At 34.2% G+C, this 19915-nt stretch overlaps 2 protein-coding genes across 12 annotated transcripts; both read left to right on the top strand.

Annotated features, from left to right (window-relative positions):
• Positions 1–3354: 3354 nt before the first annotated feature.
• On the top strand, positions 3355–6470 carry LOC130944150 (high mobility group B protein 9). 3 transcript variants are annotated; one of them, XM_057872331.1, is made up of 7 exons: positions 3355–3815; positions 4069–4264; positions 4525–4603; positions 4763–4928; positions 5116–5214; positions 5653–6038; positions 6122–6470. In XM_057872331.1, exons 2-7 carry the CDS (start codon positions 4125–4127, stop codon positions 6272–6274), a joined length of 1023 nt encoding a protein of 340 aa, XP_057728314.1. In that variant the 5' UTR covers positions 3355–3815; positions 4069–4124; the 3' UTR covers positions 6275–6470. The 3 variants fall into 3 exon arrangements, with proteins under 3 accessions (XP_057728314.1, XP_057728315.1, XP_057728313.1); XM_057872332.1 differs by having other exon boundaries at positions 3355–4264; positions 5683–6038; XM_057872330.1 differs by having other exon boundaries at positions 3355–4264.
• Positions 6471–8081: 1611 nt separating this feature from the next.
• Positions 8082–14316, top strand: LOC130946833 (serine/threonine-protein kinase STY46-like). Of its 9 annotated transcripts, none has more exons than XM_057875698.1 (16): positions 8086–8486; positions 8555–8675; positions 8748–8839; positions 8950–9066; positions 9160–9226; positions 9319–9429; positions 9700–9750; positions 9998–10167; positions 10236–10343; positions 10626–10699; positions 10806–10981; positions 11170–11265; positions 11379–11459; positions 11567–11620; positions 11740–11874; positions 13680–14316. In XM_057875698.1, the coding sequence occupies exons 1-16, from the start codon at positions 8296–8298 to the stop codon at positions 13692–13694; spliced, it is 1659 nt and encodes a 552-aa protein (XP_057731681.1). In that variant the 5' UTR covers positions 8086–8295; the 3' UTR covers positions 13695–14316. The 9 variants fall into 9 exon arrangements, 8 of the variants coding, with proteins under 8 accessions (XP_057731681.1, XP_057731678.1, XP_057731677.1 ...); XM_057875695.1 differs by lacking the exon at positions 13680–14316 and adding an exon at positions 11967–12156 and having other exon boundaries at positions 8088–8486; positions 9172–9226; XM_057875694.1 differs by lacking the exon at positions 13680–14316 and adding an exon at positions 11967–12156 and having other exon boundaries at positions 8088–8486; positions 10001–10167.
• Positions 14317–19915: the final 5599 nt, after the last annotated feature.

Here is a 19915-nt window from a genome sequence, read left to right as displayed (position 1 = left end):
GCTTGTTGTTTTGGAAATTTGAACCAAAATTTTTGGTTTTCTAACTGGAGGAGAGAAGGGCAGTTCTCTAATGAGATGGATTATGTTCACATTTCTGATTCGAACTTCTGGATACAAGATCTCTGGTCAGTTGTTAGCTGGCATTTGGATACTCTTTATTCTCCTTTATCTCAAAATCTGAAAGGTAATATTCTTTCTTACAATCCAGATGTGCAAGTAGGCTCGGAAGTGGGTTGGTATTAGTTTGAGTCTACTGCCAAAGTTTATGATTCACGTAATAGTTACTTGTGGTTGTGTAAGCAGCTGTTTGGTTGGGAGGAGCGGGAGAATTAGCTTTGGCTTTGGCGCTAACTTGTTCCGGAAAAGTACAAGTTTTTAGCTTTGCTGTGTCTTAAGGAGGCTCTTCCTATTACAAATTTTCGCTTCAGAAGAGGTATCTCGTCATCGGATACGTGCCCAAGATGTCTTTCTAGCCAGGAATTGGTTTTTATATTGTATTCGAGATTGTCAAAAAGCTCAGCTTGTATGCATAGGTTGGATATTTCTTATCATTCTCTAGATTTGAAGAACTAGTTCTTGTATCATAGCAAAGAGCATCCATTCAAGTTCTTTTTGGGACTTTGGTGGATATGACGAGCAAAGAATAATGACATCTTTAATACTCATGAGACTTGGCCTCTGGAAAGAGTGATTTGTCTGGCATTAGCTTTAGAAACAGAGCTTAGGAATACTTCTGAATTACAACGTACGTCCCTTCCCTCTATTCTAAATGATTTTTGGAATCCCCATCTATTGGTACATTTAAGATTAATTGTGATGCTAGTTATCCTGATTCGGGTGATAATGTTGGTTTTACTTGCGTTATTAGAGATTGTAATGGGAGTTGGTAAATGGGATGTTTGGGAATGATTGAGAGTAGTAGTATTCTTCAAGGAGAATTGTTTGCTATTTGGAGAGGATATCTTTGAACCTAGGATATGGGTCAACGCGATGTTATTTGTGAGACGGATTGTGTGGAAGCGTTTAATCTTGTTACTAATCACCAAGATGGTTTTGGGTTTATTGATTCGTTGGTGCTCAAAATAAGGGATATCATGCATTGGAATTGGCGTGTTGACTTTCGTTTGATTATGAGAGATGGAAACACGGTGGTAGACACTATGGCAAAGATGGTGATAAAGTTACAACTTCATCATGTGATGCTTCATTTTCCTTGGGAGGAGTTTAAGAGTAGTCTTAAATAGGATTGTCCTTTTATTTAGGCAGTTCTTTTGTTTTTTTTTTGTGTTTAGTTTATAAAAGTTACCAAAAAATGTAAGTAGGTCTAACAGCTCTAATAAACTTATTTGTAAGTCTAAATTTAATCTTTTAAATTAATTTGTGTCTAATGCTATTTTATGACAGGTTAGGCTAAAAGTCAAGTTTTAGGCCATTGACAGGCTATATAACCTATTTTCATCTCTAATTACGAATAGTATTTAATAACATTTTCCCAAATCATTAAATAAAAAATTACATGCCTAATTTTATTAATTTTTTAAAATATTGGCGATATTTGTTAGATTATTTTATTTTATTTTTTATTTTAAATTAATTTTACTTTGTCTGGTGATTGATAGTAATTTGCAGAATAATAAAATTGAAAGAAGAGAATGAGGACAAAGCATTTACAATTCAAACGAGGAAATGTATATTTTGAAAGTATTTGAAACTTTAAAGATAAAAATATTGTATCTGAATACTTAAATGAAATATTTTCAATTTCAAAGAATTTTAAAAGGTTTAAAAGGGATTTCAGATTCAACTATTAAAATGGGAAAATTTCAACTTCCACATATAAGAAAGGAATTTGAATTTTCTCCTTCTTTCTCACTTATAACGATATACTTTTATATGTATTAATTTATATTTAAAATTAATAAATGATAAAAATAAGTTACATATGTATGAATAAAAGCAATTTGATCTTTTTTCAAACAAAAATATTTTAAAAATACAAATGCTATATATAATTACTTCAAAGAAACGAAATATTTTCAAATTAAAGAGATTTTAGTTACAGTATTTAAAATTTTTACATTTAAAATTCTCTAAAATTTAACAATATTTATCCAAACATAGGTTCTATCTGGATGTTCAATGAAGGTAAGTCAAATGTGTCATAATTATGAGTAATTCACTAATTGGTAAGTAAATCAGTACCAGAAACTAGTATTAATTGAATACTAATGAGTAACGCCAATATTAACTTGTACGGAAAAATAATATATTTTTCAGAGAAATTAGTAATATAAAAATACACAAAATTAATTAGTAAAGAAAAAGTATAGATAACCAACAATATTGGTGAATAACGTGAACAATAGATATATTGGATGTTCATTTTATTAGGTGTACAGATGATTATTTTAATATTAAGATTTAGGTAAATAATTTAAAAATATAGTGTATTTTTATTTTATTGATAGTTGTTCATATTTTAAAAAAAATCATTGGTTACACCCATTAGTAAAACCATACAATATATATAATATTCTGAAAACTTAAGACACTGCTTTAATTAATTTTTCTTTGTTATGAACTTAATTTTAATGCACTTGAAGTGAATATTAAGTTTAGTTGGATGTGTGTTTTGCCATCTAATCAAATATTTTTCTATGATTATTCAAGTAATATGCTAAAAAAAACTAATATTATATATAATTAAATATTTTTTTTTATCAAATATAAGGAAACTCGAATTCGCGACTTTTTAAGTGAGTGGAGGAGTTGATTCCATCCAGTGGAAAAAAATTGAATGGTATTTAGTGTTTAATTTCACCCTTTATTACTTTCTCTTTTTTATTTATTTTTGGTTTTACTTATAGAATTAAAGGTGAGAGATCACACTTTATTCTCTCTAATATTAAAAAAATTTGAAAAGATCCATTCCTGCAGAAACTATACCATTTGAAGTATAACTCATTTTATAATTAAATATCTATGTGAATGTCTTCTCGATTAGTTCATGCAAATTAAATTATTTAAATAAAAAAATCACTATATAAGAATACACAACATTTGAATCGAAGATTTTTTATACTATATAAAATATTAGATTTAAAGCTTATTCCACTAATGTAGCATATTTAACAAATGAATACATTTTTTTTTTCTAAACAACACTTGAAATGAAAAATGTGTTTGGCCATTAAAATACGAACTGAATTTATTTTGGTAGAGTGGACGTTTTGGCTTTAGTCCGTAAGGATAGCGGATGGTGTTGTGGCTTAGTGAGGTTGATAGTGAAGTAAGAGTTCAAATATGAACCATGAAATGCATCCATCCATTCATTTCATCCATCCATCCATCCATCCATCCATCCTCCCTCATAAATGACATAAAGAAAAGAGTGTACATCTATGCATAGTGCATCATCATCATCATCTTCATCTTTATTCTTTGGTGCAAGGCAGTTCTGAGGCATCGAACAATGAACAGCATCGCAGTCAGAAGCACAAGTGCATGTCAACGCTCTGACCATAGCAGCACAGCATTGTCAGGAGCCTACCAATGACATCAGAATAGAACACACACACAGATTTATATTTTCATACATTCGCATTTATTAAATCTTCTATACTCTATAGTATTTAAATTTAATTTAAATAAATAATATTTATATATTAATATAGAATACTGAGTAGTACAAGCTTAATTTCTATTCCATTGGACCTTGCATTCATCCATCCATCCGAGCAGAAAAAGCCAAGAGTGGTGAGTAACCGTTCCCCCCTTCCCACGCGGCAATCCATCTTCTTTAATTCTCAGCTTCGGTAAGACACTCTTCTCTCCTTTCCTTAATTGCACTTCTCTCATTTTCTCATCTCGGAATTATCGTACTTCCCCCCACCCTTTTCTTTTCTTAATTCTTATAAAGGACTAATATTTAATACATCTGATTTTAATTTAATTAGTTAATTACTCTCGTCACATCAAAATCAAATATCTCCCTGCCATTTATGTGCTTTTAAAAAAAACACCACCACTCCCTCCTCTCTTGTTTGTTCTCTTTTTATTTTGTTGCAGTGCCGTTGAAACTTGAGAGCTAGAGTCCCCTTTGTTTTTGTCTTTTTTCTCTCCCAATGTCCTCTTCCACCGTTGGCAATGAGGAGGAGAAGCTTTACCCTTCCCCACTAGCCTCTCACGACGACATCGTCAAGGACCCTTCTGTCTTTTGGGATACTCTCAGACGCTTTCACCTCCTTCTCAGTACCAAATTCATGTAAGCTCCTTATATAATATTTTACTTCACAAAAGCTAATAATAAATTAATTAATCTGTTTTTGTTTTCCGCATCACATCACTGCATCTGTATGCAGCATACTACAACAAACTAGCTGGAATATGATTTTGATATTCGGGTTGAGCTTTTTCATTCCCGTTTATTTTTTTTGGTTATCTGCGCGTTTTTAATATATATTATATATTTTGTTGTGTGAAATAAAAACAAATAAAATGTTTGGATCGTTTTGGGTTATGAAGGATTCCTGTGATTGGAGGGAAGGAGCTAGATTTGCACGTCCTGTACGTGGAGGTTACGAGGAGAAGTGGCTATGAGAAGGTGGGGTCCTTCCTTCCGTACAACCTCTGTAAAACGCATTACCCACTACTGCTACGGACTACCCACTCAAAACGAATTAGTTTTATTTATTTAATTATTTAATATTATTTCAATTTCAATTTCTGGGGTATATCTGTTTATGTTTATTAAAACGTGCAGGTAGTTGCAGAGAAGAAATGGAGGGAAGTGGGAACTGTCTTCAGGTTCTCAGCGACGACCACAAGCGCCTCTTTTGTGCTCAGGAAACACTACCGCAACCTTCTTTACCATTACGAACAAGTTCACTTCTTTAATGTTAAGGGTCCTCTATACTCTCCATCATCAGGTCCTTTATTTTTCACTTTTAGTCATTAACTTAATCTTTTTAATTTAATAATCTAATTACATATTTTAACCTTTTAGAGATTGATAGATAATTAATTGCTAAACACAATAAATTCTAATAATTTTTTAGCATTCCTCTTATTTTATTTCAAATGTGTACGCTTTAAGAACCCAAATTTGTTGTACAGATTCATTTTCTGGCAGCAAGCACTCCTGGAGATCTGAGCTGGCTATTGTTGAATATTCTCCCAAGCCAGTGACCCATACTAAAGGTTCCAAACCTCAAGGTACTATAGATTAAACGTTCAATCATATTACTAGACACAAAAAATACATATTGAAATAAAAGAAACATATTTTGGTGGCTAATTTTTGTTACATGCAATATTTTTATTAAGCGAACTTGAATTTCAAACTTATTGTGTCCGATATAATTGTAATTTGAAATGAATAATGTAGTAGTAACCAAAATTGGTGTGACTTATAAGTTGTGACACCATATTCACCCCAATAACCAGTGAATTGACAATGTGGATGAGAGCATATTTCGGGATTATATGGAGAACTCATTAATTGGGAATTTCAGTGCTTAATTAATTAAAAATCAATTATGCCAAAGTGTTTTTTCTGAAGTTTAGAACTGTGATTTGCTTATTTAAGAGATTCCTTGCATTTATTCAAGGACCTTCTGAGTGGTGAATTACATTTTGGTTCATTGTGTGTAGAGTCTATAGACCCTTCATCAAATCTTTCAGGGAGGGGAACGATAGAGGGAAAATTTGAATGCGGCTATTTAGTGTCAGTGAAAGTGGGTTCAGAGGTTCTAAGAGGAGTGCTGTACCATCCAGAGGAATTGGTTCCTCCCCCAACTGTTCCACAAAATGGCAATGCCATCGTACCCTACGGCTGCAAACCTCACCATTCCGGCCGCCGGAGGAGGAGGAACAAGAGAAAGTGGGACCCGAACTACCCGAAGCCAAATCGGAGTGGTTATAACTTCTTCTTTGCTGAGAGGCATTACAAGCTCAAGTCACTTTATCCAAACAGAGAGAGGGAGTTTACCAAAATGATTGGCCAGTCTTGGAATAGTCTCAGCCCAGAAGAAAGAATGGTAAGCACTTAATTTGTCTTTTGCATATGTGGTTGCTTTCTAAGTATCACGGTTTATGCCTTTATGGTTTGCGAATGATGCAGGTTTACCAGAACATTGGCTTAAGAGACAAAGAAAGGTACAAGAGGGAGTTGAAGGAGTACAAGGAAAAGATGAAGATTATGCAAAATTTAGAAGTTGCGGCGCCCAGAAATCTCACTGGTTCTGTCCTTAATGGTAGCCAAAGAATGGCTTAGGAATGTTGTTTATTAAATCTGTTGATCTTTATATGCATATTCTTGTGGAATATGGTCTAGAGGACTAGCGGCTCAATTTTATATTTTCGATTAAACTTTGGGTTAATTAATTGTTAGATCCTTTGATTTTATTTAATGGATCGCTTTCTGATTTGATCTATAGTGATTAGTGAGAGCATTGGTAATGGTTTGTCTACTGCGGAATGAAAATTACAAAAGTAATAATCATTAATTATTATTTTTTAACAGAAAATGTTACATCTACATTAATAGTAACTACTAAAATCAATAATTATATATTTATGTATATTTATGCATATTAATTTACATATTTTTTAATTAAATAATTAATTATTAAAATAGTTAAATTTATCATATTAAAATAATTAAATTTATAATAGAGAATAATTAAACTAATTTGAATTGGTTTATTGATTAACTACTAATTTGCTTAATAAATAGGGATTAGATCTGACTGTGTTATTTATCAAAATTAAATTTAAATATATTCTAATATAATAGATTTTTCATCTTATAAATTATTTATTTATTTATTTTTAATGTCTGACTAACTTTATGCATATATCACACTTACAATATGAAGAATTAGAATCTAATATTAGGATGGACATTAAGTCTGTTAAAATTATTTAATCTTTTTAAGAGTATAAATAAGAAATGGTTATTATTGTATAACGTAAAAACTTAATGAATTGATATTTAATGAAGATTGATCTCTTATTAAATTAATGATCTATTAGAAATTTAGAATTGTAAACGAGAAAAAAATTATGGGAATATCGTTTCTCTATGTGCAAGTAGCACCACTGTGTTTTGTAGGTGTTGCATACTAGCATAAGATTTTTTTTTTAAGTTCCAAATTATAGTACCCCTTAATTTTGACAAATGGATTAAGTATGATTTTAATTCTTAACGTATAAGTTAAATTTTTTTTGTTATAAGTTTTTTTTGGTATACAAAATTGTTTTTAACGTTTAACTTAATTTTAAAATCGTTTTTATTTTAGAGATTAAATTAAACACATGTAGCGATAGAAATAGAAATACTTTTTTTTTTCTTTTTCTTTTATAATTTTTTTATTATGAGTAATTTGGTCTAAAATTTTAATATTTAAGTGAAAAAAGACGATTTTAAGATTTTATTTTAAATTATTTTATATAAAAAAATTAAAAATGAAAAAAATTATAGAGTTATCCTTAGAGATTTTGGTCGTAGTTAACATTTTGACAAACTATGATAGAGACTATAGATTCTTCCAATAAGTTATCTAATAGTAAAATCCTTGTACTGATAATCAGTATGGATGTTACCAAATGTGTTAACATTGGCAGAGGAAAGACCACCTTGAAATTTCTCTAGTAATTGGTCCATTATTAAATTAATCGCATAAAAATAAATATAGAAGATAAAGAATAAATTTAAACAATAATCATTAGGTTAGGTATATATTAAAATTAATTATTTATGTAGAATATATATTAAAATATATCATATAAATTAAAAATTAAACTATATATATATATATATATATAATAATTAATTTTAATGACTGGTTATAATGTAGAAAGAATACTTTTGTTTAAATATACATCAAGAAAAAGATTCAGTGACTTGATGATTAATGGAATATATAATTCAAGGAATATTCCGACTGCTCCATAAGAAGCAAGGAACGATTGCCGTACCAAATTAAACAATGCCAAAACATAAACTTTATTTAGTTGTGTCTGATGGGGATGTTCTATGTGGGGAGCGGGTGAAACAAGGCACCATTTTGTTTGGCTTTAGACATTGTTGGGTGATTGATGATGCTATCAAAGGATGGCATAATAAAGATTATTAAAATATTCTTTCTGTGCATGATCAATCATCTTAATCATGACATAATATAAAAGAAAAATAATATTTGTATTGTTTTGTGTATAGTTTTCTTTTTTAATTTCTTCAATCTATATATTTCCAGTGTCACGAGAATAAGAAGAGTGAATCTATTTTTGCATATGGGAGATACAGAGAGTCGCGGTAGCAGGGTGTGCAATTCTTGGTGGAATCAGAGTGGACGAAAACAGAAGCAGAAGGTTGAAGTTTATGGCGAGGTTCTTAGTAGACTTAAAGGATTGAATGTCAAAGAGGCTTCAGTTCCTGGTTTTGATGATGAGCTTTGGGCTCACTTCTACTACCTTCCAACTAGGTACATCACTCATCCTACTTTATCTTCCTTCCAATTGTTTGTCATTATGCCTGAGTAAGTGTAATTAGGTATGCGTTGGATATGAACGTGGAGAGGGCACAAGATGTGCTTATGCACAAAAGGTTGCTTCACATGGCACGATTCCCTACTATTGCAACTGGACCTGCAATTGAAGTTCGTCTTGTTCAGGTACTTTGTGGATCAATATGTTACATTAGATTAGGAAACTAATATTATTGTTTACTCTACCAAGATATCTAGGGAAGCGTTGCTGGTACATGCATTATGCAGGTTCGAGCTTCTTCTGCTGTACGCAGTCCTCAATATTTTGATACTCCAGCCACAATGATGAGGCATGATTATTATGTGAATATACTTAAGTCCTTATTTTTATCCTTTTATAGTTTACTTATATTTACCGATTATATTTATTCTTTCTTTTTACTCTTTCATGATTTCTCAGCTTCCATCCACCCCCAGCCTTTGCTTCATCAGCTAATCTTGAACTTGATCTATGCAAAAGTCAGTTACAAGCTGAAGATAAGAGTAACAATTTCAATTTTTACGCACACTATGCCAGGTAATATTTCTTTATATTGTCTTTACTTTTGTTTTACTCACTAGCGTTTATCGTTTGAAACTTTTTGTTCTGTTTATTCTTTTCCATTCCTAGTAATTCATGCAGGCCAGTGCATGAAATCACAATTTCAACAAATGACAAGCCAAAACTCCTCAGCCAGGTTGTTTTGTTCACACCAGCCAATACAATTCACCAGAGTTTTTAGTTTTGTTTGCTTTTGTTTTAGTTTAAGCTTGCACGATGCAACTGCAGTTAACTTCTTTAATCTCTGAGACTGGGCTTGACATTCAAGAAGCACATGCTTTTTCGACGTTGGATGGATACTCTCTGGATGTTTTTGTTGTTGGTGGTTGGGCAGTTGAGGTATTTTGTCCCTTTTGTTTTATTTTTCATTGTAGTAACTGATAATGAAGGAAATTTTAGCTTATGGAATTGAAAAACATGCACAGAAATTAATCTCAAGAAGATATATATCTGTTTTATGTAATACTACTACTTTGAATCAAATTGTGTATACAAGTATTTTTAAGTTTTATAACTTACCAGCTCTATGAACTCTGATTGAACGCTACTTGTATCTCATTTCTATGTAACAGAGTTTACTTGACAATCCTCCATGTTTGAAATTTGTAGGAGACAGAGAAATTAAAACATGTACTAGCAAAGAAAATGCAAAAACTCGAGGTAGGTATTTATAGTCCTGCTTGTGGTTATACATTTTAGCATGTTCACGCATTAAAAGTTAGACATTTTCTTATTCTTTGATTGAATTAAACTTGTGGAGAAATACATGCCTACAAGACGCTTTAAATGTTCTAGATTAGTATTAAGCATTAACTTAATAATTCGGAGTTAACAAATTAAGTATTTCTCCCATCTACGTAAACTGTTTATTTATAAGTTATGTTTTGGGTGGAAAACGGAAATCCAGAAGCAACCTCAGTTGAAAGAAAATGGCACTATTAATACTGCAGAGCAAGGGAATACTGGGTTCAAATTTATATCTAGTCATGTAAATTTTGCTACTAATCGAAATGATGTCTGGGATGAAAGATGTTTGAGATGTGAAAAGAAAATTGCATCTGGATCTTTCAGTGATCTGTGAGTATTATCATTTTATTTCTTTAGCTTGATATGTTTGTGAGTATGTAACTAACAAACTGGCACAGGTATAAGGGTATTTTCTGTAATCAAGATGTAGCTATCAAAGTTCTTAAGGACGATCATTTGAATGAAAATATACAGAGGGAGTTTTATCAAGAAATCTATATCCTAAGGTTTGTTCTATTACAAATTCTATTCATCACATTTACCACACCACCCTTCATTTCTTTGAATTCAATAACATTTCCGTAAAAGTCAATTGCCAAGGGAAAAGGACTTTCAAAAGGAACTTTAGCAGAAAAGTTAAAAAAAAAAAAGATTATTTGCCTTGTTTGACATGTTTAGCGTTCAAAGGCATATTTTGAAAATTTAGTGTGTGAAGTGCACCAGCCAAAACATAAGAATAGTTACATTTATCATAGAATACATGGCTTACTTGAATTGAAATCCTGCAGTAAAATTCAACATAAAAATGTCGTGAGATTTTTTGGTGCCTGTACAAAACCCCCTAACCATTACCTTGTCACAGGTAAAATTTATCATTGTGGATTATAGTTTGCTCGTTGTTTGCAAGGTCAATAGAATGGTTGTGATATCAATGTCAATTGAATGCGTGATCTGTTTTTATTTTTCAGAATATATGTCTGGTGGAAGTATGTATGACTTTCTTCATATAAAGAAGGCTGCGCTTTCTCTCCCATGGTTGCTTAAAGTTGCCATTGAGGTTTCAGAAGGAATGAAATATTTGCATCAGAATGATATCATACATCGAGACCTCAAAACAGCTAATCTCTTGATGGATGATAAAGGGGTAATTAAGTTCTTATATCTTCTACATTAATTTAGACCTTACTGTCTATCTATGATTTCTTAGTTAATGTTGTCAAATTGTATACTACATAATTGTTAATTATTCTCGTTAGGTAGTAATAACTTCAAACTCCAATATCATGAATACCGAAGCAGAGAATGATCTTATATTGTAAGAAAAACTAACAGGTAGTTAAGGTTGCTGATTTTGGGGTGGCTAGAGTGAACAATCAATCCGGGGTGATGACTGCAGAAACTGGAACTTATCGATGGATGGCTCCGGAGGTATGTATGTATTGCCAGTGTTGATTACTACTTGTCTTTCCGAATTTATGAATTATGGATTTTTTTTATTCCGCTGATTCCGATCCCTGGATTATTGTGCATGCATATGGAAGGTGATTGAGCATAAACCATATGATCACAAAGCCGATGTTTATAGTTTCGGCATTGTCCTTTGGGAGCTTCTCACAGGAAAGGTAAAGCTTTCTGTTGGTGGTGTTCGTTGTTAAGTTATAATAAAATATTGGTCTCTCAGAATTCACGGCTTATATATATATATGTTTCATGCATGACTGAATTACAGCTTCCTTATGAGCATTTGTCCCCATTGCATGCGGCAGTTGGAGTGGCCCAAAAGGTAGTGTTTGTTTATTAAGTAATTATGATCAATGCATGGGTTTTTTGGAGTTGGTTAAATGAACGATTAGAAGTAAAAGGCTGCGGTTTAATATTAGCAATGTGAATGAGTTGTTGCAGGGTTTGAGGCCGGAAATTCCAAGGCACACGCATCCAATGTTGGTGGAATTAATTCACCGGTGCTGGCACCAAGATCCATCTTCAAGACCCGATTTCACAGAAATTCTGGAATTTCTGTTGCACATAACCATGAAGGTTGGTTCTAGAATCTAGACAATATTTTTCCTAACGGTTTTTGGTGTAACTCAAGCTTCTATAAAAGAATGCTATCTTTTCTACCAACACAGGTTGCTGGGAAAGGTGAGGTAAAGGAAATGTATGAAACGTTTTCAGGCTGAGAAGACATATGTAAACAATGATATTTAATTTCTCAATCTAGGTCGTTGGTTCATCATGCTTTGGAACCCTTTGACCTCTAACTGGTAACTGCAGATGTGAATAATAAACACATGCAATAATGCAAAGTGATGTTTGATACCAACATTCTTAGAAAGTGTATCTAGCTAATCTCATGAGTATTTTTACTCGATCCATTTTATCTTTTTCTTCGCTGTGTTTGTTACGACCCAAAATGAGCTATGATTGGCACTCATAAAAATTGTTCTCTAACAAACTTAACAAATTTGAATATAAATTATATAAAAAAGTTATAAATGTTTTTAATAAATTTACAAATACCAGAATGAATAGTTACATATTATTTTTAGCAAAACACAAAATAGATTAATATAGTTGGATCTTGCCCGTAATATATGAAGCATATAACATCTAGGAACTCAACAAAGAATATGTATTCATTGCATATCATTACTTTTGAATAGAAGGACTCACATATTCAAGTATTTGTTCTTGAAATTTTTTTTTTGAAAACGGAATAAATTTTGCAACTCAATGACTAGACAATACATCTATAATCCACATAAGACCATATAAACACTATTATTAAAGTAATTTTATTTAAGATAATAGTATGTCTAAGATCCAATCTATCATGATTGGCTCTCATGCAAGTGGGAGATTGTTGGGAATAAGTAATATGACCACAATATAATCAATCATGTGTCAAATAATTTGTTATTGTTATTATATTAAAGGGTTAATATAATAAGGTCTTTGATTAAATTTAGAGATTTATCATTGTGATAGTGATAATAATATTGAGAGATAAAACTTTTATAATTTAATCTAAATTATTCTTGGTCATAAGATTATTAAAAAGGACATTAATAATCTGAAAAGATATATATATATATATATATATATATATATATATATATATATAATATATATATATATATATATATATATTATATAAAGGTTTTTATTGGATGAAGATGAATAAATCTCATTTATTAAATTATATATATAGATAGTGCATATAGAGATATGACCATTGAACTGACTCACTTTGAGAATTCCTAATGGTTATAATTACCGCATATTTGTCAATAGGATATTCTCAAGATGAACATAGTAATAGAGTTTTCTTTAACAATGTATTTATTATACTTTGATTTCGGACACCTAATATCCTAAGGTGCTAGTTGAATGGATATTGGGTATGATTTAAAGGGGATTGAATGAATGAAGAAATGAGTTTTTTAGGTCATTGACAGTTCATTATAATAATGGTAACAAGTTAGAATTTTGACAATTAAACCATAATTTAAGGGTTAACTAAGAGTTGAAAAGATAGAAGGAATTATACTTTGTTCTTCTTGGGTTCTCAATAAAATATATTACTTCATATTATCGGGTCGTTAAGGAGTATTGTTAGACACCAACCTTGATTAGTAAATTTATTATGACTAATTTACTACTTGCATAATATTGAAGCTATTGGGTCACTGATGAGCGGATAATTTATACGCTTTTTGGCATGGTTTTTACATAGTTTTTAGTATGTTTTATTCACTTTTTAGTATATTTTTATTAGTTTTTATGTTAAATTCAAATTTCTGGACTTTACTATGAGTTTGTGTATTTTTTTGTAATTTCAGGTATTTTCTGACTGAAATTGAGGGCCTGAGCAAAACTCTGATAGAAGGCTAACAAAGGACTGCTGATGCTGTTGGATTCTGACCTCCCTGCACTCGAAATGGATTTTCTGGAGCTACAGAACTCCAAATGGCCTGCTCTCAACGGCGTTGGAAAGTAGACATCCAGAGCTTTCCAGTAATATATAATAGTCTATACTTTATTCGATCTTAGATGACGCAAACTGGCGTTCAACGCCAGTTCCATGCTGCATTCTGGAGTCAAACGCCATAAACACGTCATAAACCAGAGTTAAACGCCAAAAACACGTTACAACTTGGCGTTTAACTACAAGAGAAGTCTCTGCACGTGTAAAGCTCAAGCTCAGCCCAAGCACACACCAAGTGGGCCCCGGAAGTAGATTTTTGCATTAATTACTTATTTCTGTAAACCCTAGTAGCTAGTCTAGTATAAATAGGACATTTTACTATTGTATTAGACATCAGGGTTTTCGTCTTTTATCTTAGCATCCATCTTTGGACGTTTAGTTCTTAGACTTTGGGAGCTGGCCATTCGGCCATGCCTGAACCTTGATCACTTATGTATTTTCAACGGTGGAGTTTCTACACACCATAGATTAAGGTGTGGAGCTCTGCTGTACCTCGAGTTTTAATGCAAAGTACTACTATCTTTTATTCAATTCGGCTTATTCTTATTCTAAGATATTCGTTGCACTTCAACATGATGGATGTGATGATTTGTGACACTCATCATCATTCTCACCTATGAACGCGTGATTGACAACCACTTCTGTTCTACCTTAGAATGAGCGAGTATCTCTTGGATTCCCTAACCAGAATCTTCATGGTATAAGCTAGAACCCTTTGGCGGCCACTCTTGAGAATTCGGAAGGTCTAAACCTTGTCTGTGGTATTCCAAGTAGGATTCAAGGATTGAATGACTGTGACGAGCTTCAAACTCGCGATTGTTGGGCGTGATGACAAACGCAAAAGAATCAATGGATTCTATTCCGACATGATCGAGAACCGACATATGATTAGCCGTGCTGTGACAGAGCATTTGGACCATTTTCACTAAGAGGATGGGATGTAGCCATTGACAACGGTGATGCCCTACATACAGCTTGCTATGGAAAGGAGTATGAAGGATTGAAAATAAGAAAGCAGTATGTTGCAGAGATTCAACAGGGACAAAGCATCTCCATACACTTATCTGAAATTCCCGCCAATGATTTACATAAGTATTTCTATATTTATTTTATGCTTTATTTATTATTAATTTCGAAAACCATTATAACCATTTAAATCCGCCTAATTGAGATTTACAAGATGACCATAGCTTGCTTCATACCAACAATCTCCGTGGGATCGACCCTTACTCACGTAAGGTATTACTTGGACGACCCAGTGCACTTGTTGGTTAGTTGTGCGGAGTTGTGACAAAGTGTGATTCACGTTTGAGAGCACCAAGTCATTGGAGCCATTGTTGATGATCACAATTTCGTGCACCAATTAGAGTTGCCTATATCAACGTTACATGCTTTTCTTTTATGCATATTATGTTTTACATTTTACAAGGAAAGTTCATAATACATGACATGCCATATAATTTTTAAAATCCCATAAATTGGTAGGGGATAGATATGAAAGTGTTACATAGCACTCCTACAGATATCTTTTAAGTTCTCACCCCTTTTCTTTCACATGCTATTTCCAAAGGAGCATGGCACATCGAGTAGAGACGACGCAGCATCCTCGAGGGTGACTTCTGAGTATAACCTCTCAAAGCACGCATGGGTAGTTACAACCACTACTACCGTGCTCCAACATATCTACTTAGGTCGAGATTTTACATGAGAGGACCTCCAACTGCCTGCGATAACCTTCTTAGATACGAATACTTTAGCACCCAAGAAATAGTCACTCGAGGTGGTCTACCTCAAATCAAATTCTGAGACAGAGGAAGAGGAGTCCAGCAGCCCTAGTCAGGAGGAGGACCAAGAGGAAAAATTGACCTTTCGTGGAAATTCAAAAGTGGAATACATGCCCTATTCTCCCACTTCAGCACCTCGTCAAATCTTAGTTCACCCCAAACAGCAAAACCGGATCTTCACCTCGCGAAAAAATGTTGGAAGAAGATTGTTGGTACACCGATTCATGGAAGACCGAAGGGTCACGACAAAAGATAGAATATGATATAAGAATGAGGGTTCCTTCAACGAAGTTAGTTAGGACGCATTGGATTTTTCACAGTTACTTTTAGACATTTTCTTTTTATTAGAAAATCGTACTCATGGGAATTTAGTTGTTATTTTATTTACTCAAACTTGCTTGTGTGTGTTCAATTCTATTTTTAGATCATTTATTGATTTTTCCCAAAACTTCATATGTATTGCCCTTCTTTCTTGCATAATGATTGAGTTAATTTGCTTCCCAAAGAGAGTGACACCCTATCTAAAGGCCCTCAAAGATAGGATTCAACTTAGGGTGTTACACCTTGTCCCCAAATGCACACTAACAACATAAAAACACACACACACAGAGCAAGAGAAAGGAAAGAACGGAGAGGGAAAGAAAGGAAAAGAAATGGGGAAGTTGGAATAAGAGAGTAGGAAAAGGAGAGGGGGAAGAGGGAGGACGGTACTGGCGGGCATTACTGCCACTGTGCCGTCGTGTCACTGTCAGGAAGGGGGAGAAGTTGAGCGAGAGGAAGAGCTGTGCGAGGAAGGAGCACCGCTGTGTGGTGCACGAAATTGCAATAACACTTTTGCAATCCCGCACAACTAACCAGCAAGTGCACTGGGTCGTCCAAGTAATACCTTGCGTGAGCAAGGGTCGATCCCACGGAGATTGTCGGCTTGAAGCAAGCTATGGTTATTTTGTAAATCTTAGTCAGGATATCAGAAATTATCAGGATTGATTGTAAAAAGCAAAAGAACATGTAATGGTTACTTGTACTGCAGTAATGGAGAATGGGTTGAGGTTTGGAGATGCTCCATCTTCTGAATCTCTGCTTTCCTACTGTCTTCTTCATCAAACACGCATGTCTCCTTCCATGGCAAGCTCGTGTAGGGTCTCACTGTTGTCAGCAGCTACCTCCCATCCGCGCAGTGAAAGCTAATGCAAAGCACTCTGTCACAGTGCCGCCAATCACCGGTTTGGTTCCCTCCCCTACCGGAATAGAATCACTCTTTTGCGTCTGTCACTAACGCCCAGTAGGTTACAGGTTTGAAGCACATCACAGTCATTCAATCATTGAATCCTACTCAGAATACCACAGACAAGGTTTAGACCTTCCGGATTCTCTGAATGCTGCCATCAGGTCCTGCCTATACCACGAAGATTCCGATTAAAGAACCCAAGAGATAACTACTCAATCTAAGATAGAACAGAGGTGCTTGTCAGGCACGTGTTCATGGTTGAGAATGATGATGATTGTCACGGATCATCACATTCATCCGGATTAAGAACAAGTGTTATCTTAGAACGGAAGCAAGCATGATTGAATAAGAAACAGTAGTAATTGCATTAATCCATCAAGACACAGCAGAGCTCCTCACCCCCAACCATGGGGTTTAGAGGCTCATACTGTGGAAAGAACGTGTATGAAATGTTATGAGGTCATAAGGTTCTGATTACAATGTCAAAAGGTCCTATAAGTAGTAAACTAGTATCCTAAGGTTTACAGAAATGAGTAAATGACAGAAAAATCCACTTCCGGGCCCACTTGGTGTGTGCTTGGGCTGAGCATTGAAGCTTTTATGTGTGAGACGTTTTCTGGAGTTAAACGCCAGTTCTCATGCCAGTTTGGGCGTTTAACTCCAACTTTTAATCCAGTTCCGGCGTTTAACGCTGGAATTTCTGAGGCCGGATTGCTACGCGGGTTTGGGCCATCAAATCTTGGACAAAGTATGGACTATTATATTGCTGGAAAGCCCAGGATGTCTACTTTCCAACGCCGTTGAGAGCGCGCCAATTGGGCTTCTGTAGCTCCAGAAAATCCACTTCGAGTGCAGGGAGGTCAGAATCCAACAGCATCTGCAGTCCTTTTCAGTCTCTGGATCAGATTTTTGCTCAGGACCCTCAATTTCAGTCTGAAAATACCTGAAATCACAGAAAAACACACAAACTCATAGTAAAGTCCAGAAAAGTGAATTTTAATTAAAAACTAATAAAAATATACTAAAAACTAACTAAAAGATACTAAAAACATACTAAAAACAATGCCAAAAAGCATACAAATTATCCGCTCATCACAACACCAAACTTAAATTGTTGCTTGTCCCCAAGCAACTGAAAATCAAAATAGGATAAAAAGAAGAGAATATACTATAGATTCCAAAATATCAAAGAAACACAGCTCCAATTAGATGAGCGGGACTAGTAGCTTTTTGCCTCCGAACAGTTTTGGCATCTCACTCTATCCTTTGAAGTTCAGAATGATTGGCATCTATAAGAACTCAGAACTCAGATAGTGTTATTGATTCTCTTAGTGAAGTACATTGATTCTTGAACATAGCCAGTGTATGAGTCTTGGCTGTGGCCCAAAGCACTCTGTCTTCCAGTATTACCACCGGATACATACATGCCACAGACACATAATTGGGTGAACCTTTTTAGATTGTGACTCAGCTTTGCTAAAGTCCCCAATTAGAGGTGTCCAGGGTTCTTAAGCACACTCTTGTTGCTTTGGATCACAACTCTATTTCCTTCTCTTTTTTTTTCTTTTCTTTTCTTTTTCTTTTTCTTTCCCTTTTTTTTTCGAAAATTTTTTTTTTTTTCACTGCTTTTCTTGCTTCAAGAATCAATTTGATGATTTTTCAGATCCTCAATAACAGTTCTCTTTCTCCTCATTCTTTCAAGAGCCAACAATTTTAACATTCTTAAACAACAAATTCAAAAGACATATGCACTGTTCAAGCATTCATTCAGAAAACAAAAAGTATTGCCACCACATCAAACTAATTCAACTAGTTTCAGAGATAAATTTCGGAATCCTGTACTTCTTGTTCTTTTGTGATTAAAGCATTTTTCTTTTAAGAGAGGTGATGGATTCATAGGACATTCATAGCTTTAAAGCATAAACTTTATTAATTATTAATTAAGAACAAGACTCAATTATAGATATAAGATGAGACTAAAAATAAAGGAAGAGATAAAAAAACGAAAAACAGAGGCCTCTAATGATAGAGGTTTCACAGAGTTAGGACTCAACAACCTTGATTTTGAGAAGTGGATGCTCCCCCAGCTTGAGAGGAGAGCTTTTGGCGTTTCAGTTCCTTGATATCACGCCCCTGCTTCTCTTGTTCCTTCAGCAATTTGCAGATCATGCAGTTCTGATTCTGCTGTTCTTCCTTCAGTTGCTCCATAGTCTCTTGCAGCTTGTTGATGGATGCTTCTAGGCTGGCCCAGTAGCCAATTTCAGGGAATTCAGGGAGGAACTCACGCGCCCTCCTTTTGATGGAGTTGTCTTGCACTTGTCCTTCCATTGACTTCTTGGTGATTGGGTGTTCAATGGGTATGAACTCATCTACTCCCATCTTTACCCCAGCCTCTTTACAGAGCAAGGAGATCAAGCTTGGGTAAGCCAGCTTGGCTTCAGTGGAATTCTTGTTTGCAATTGTGTAGATCTCACAAGCAATCACATGATGCACCTCCACTGCTTTTCCAAGCATAATACAGTGAATCATCACTGCTCTCTTGATGGTGACCTCAGAACGGTTGCTAGTGGGCAATATGGAACGCCCGATAAAGTCTAGCCAACCTCTTGCAATTGGCTTGAGGTCTCCCCTCTTGAGTTGGTTTGGGACACCCTTAGAATTGGTTATCCACTTAGTTCCAGGGAGGCATATGTCCTCTAGACTTGATCCAACCCCTTATCTACTCTCACCATCCTCCTATTGAAGGAATCAGGATCATCTTGTAGTTGAGGTAACTTGAAGATTTCTCTTATTTTGTCCAGATGGAAGTACATAACTTTCCCTCTGACCATGGTTCTGTGGGTAGGAAAAGCGGTTCCAGTCATTCTTTGCTTATCTGTGAGCCACAGATTTGAGTAGAATTCCTGAACCATGTTCCTTCCAACCTTTGTCTCAGGATTGGTCAGAACTTCCCAACCTCTGTTTCGAATTTGCTCTTGGATCTCCGGATATTCATCTTCTTTCAGATCAAATTTAACTTCCGGGATCACTGACCTCAGTCCCATTATTTTGTGATAATGGTCCTCATGTTCTTGGTTA

This window comes from Arachis stenosperma, chromosome 8, assembly GCF_014773155.1.
Source record: "Arachis stenosperma cultivar V10309 chromosome 8, arast.V10309.gnm1.PFL2, whole genome shotgun sequence".
In the NCBI taxonomy this organism is placed as follows: Eukaryota; Viridiplantae; Streptophyta; class Magnoliopsida; order Fabales; family Fabaceae; genus Arachis; species Arachis stenosperma.
The sequence above is the reverse complement of the archived record's forward strand: the minus strand, read 5'-3'. Positions and strand labels throughout refer to the sequence as shown.

Bases quoted from the DNA above. Each gene is read 5' to 3' on its own strand.
- LOC130944150 (XM_057872331.1), top strand. From the start codon at position 4,125: ATGTCCTCTTCCACCGTTGGCAATGAGGAGGAGAAGCTTTACCCTTCC. The intron at 4,265-4,524 runs GTAAGCTCCTTA...TGGGTTATGAAG, and splicing joins CTTCTCAGTACCAAATTCAT to GATTCCTGTGATTGGAGGGA. The intron at 4,604-4,762 runs GTGGGGTCCTTC...TAAAACGTGCAG, and splicing joins GGAGAAGTGGCTATGAGAAG to GTAGTTGCAGAGAAGAAATG.
- LOC130946833 (XM_057875693.1), top strand. From the start codon at position 8,296: ATGGGAGATACAGAGAGTCGCGGTAGCAGGGTGTGCAATTCTTGGTGG. The intron at 8,487-8,554 runs GTACATCACTCA...AAGTGTAATTAG, and splicing joins TTCTACTACCTTCCAACTAG to GTATGCGTTGGATATGAACG. The intron at 10,700-10,805 runs GTAAAATTTATC...TTTATTTTTCAG, and splicing joins TAACCATTACCTTGTCACAG to AATATATGTCTGGTGGAAGT.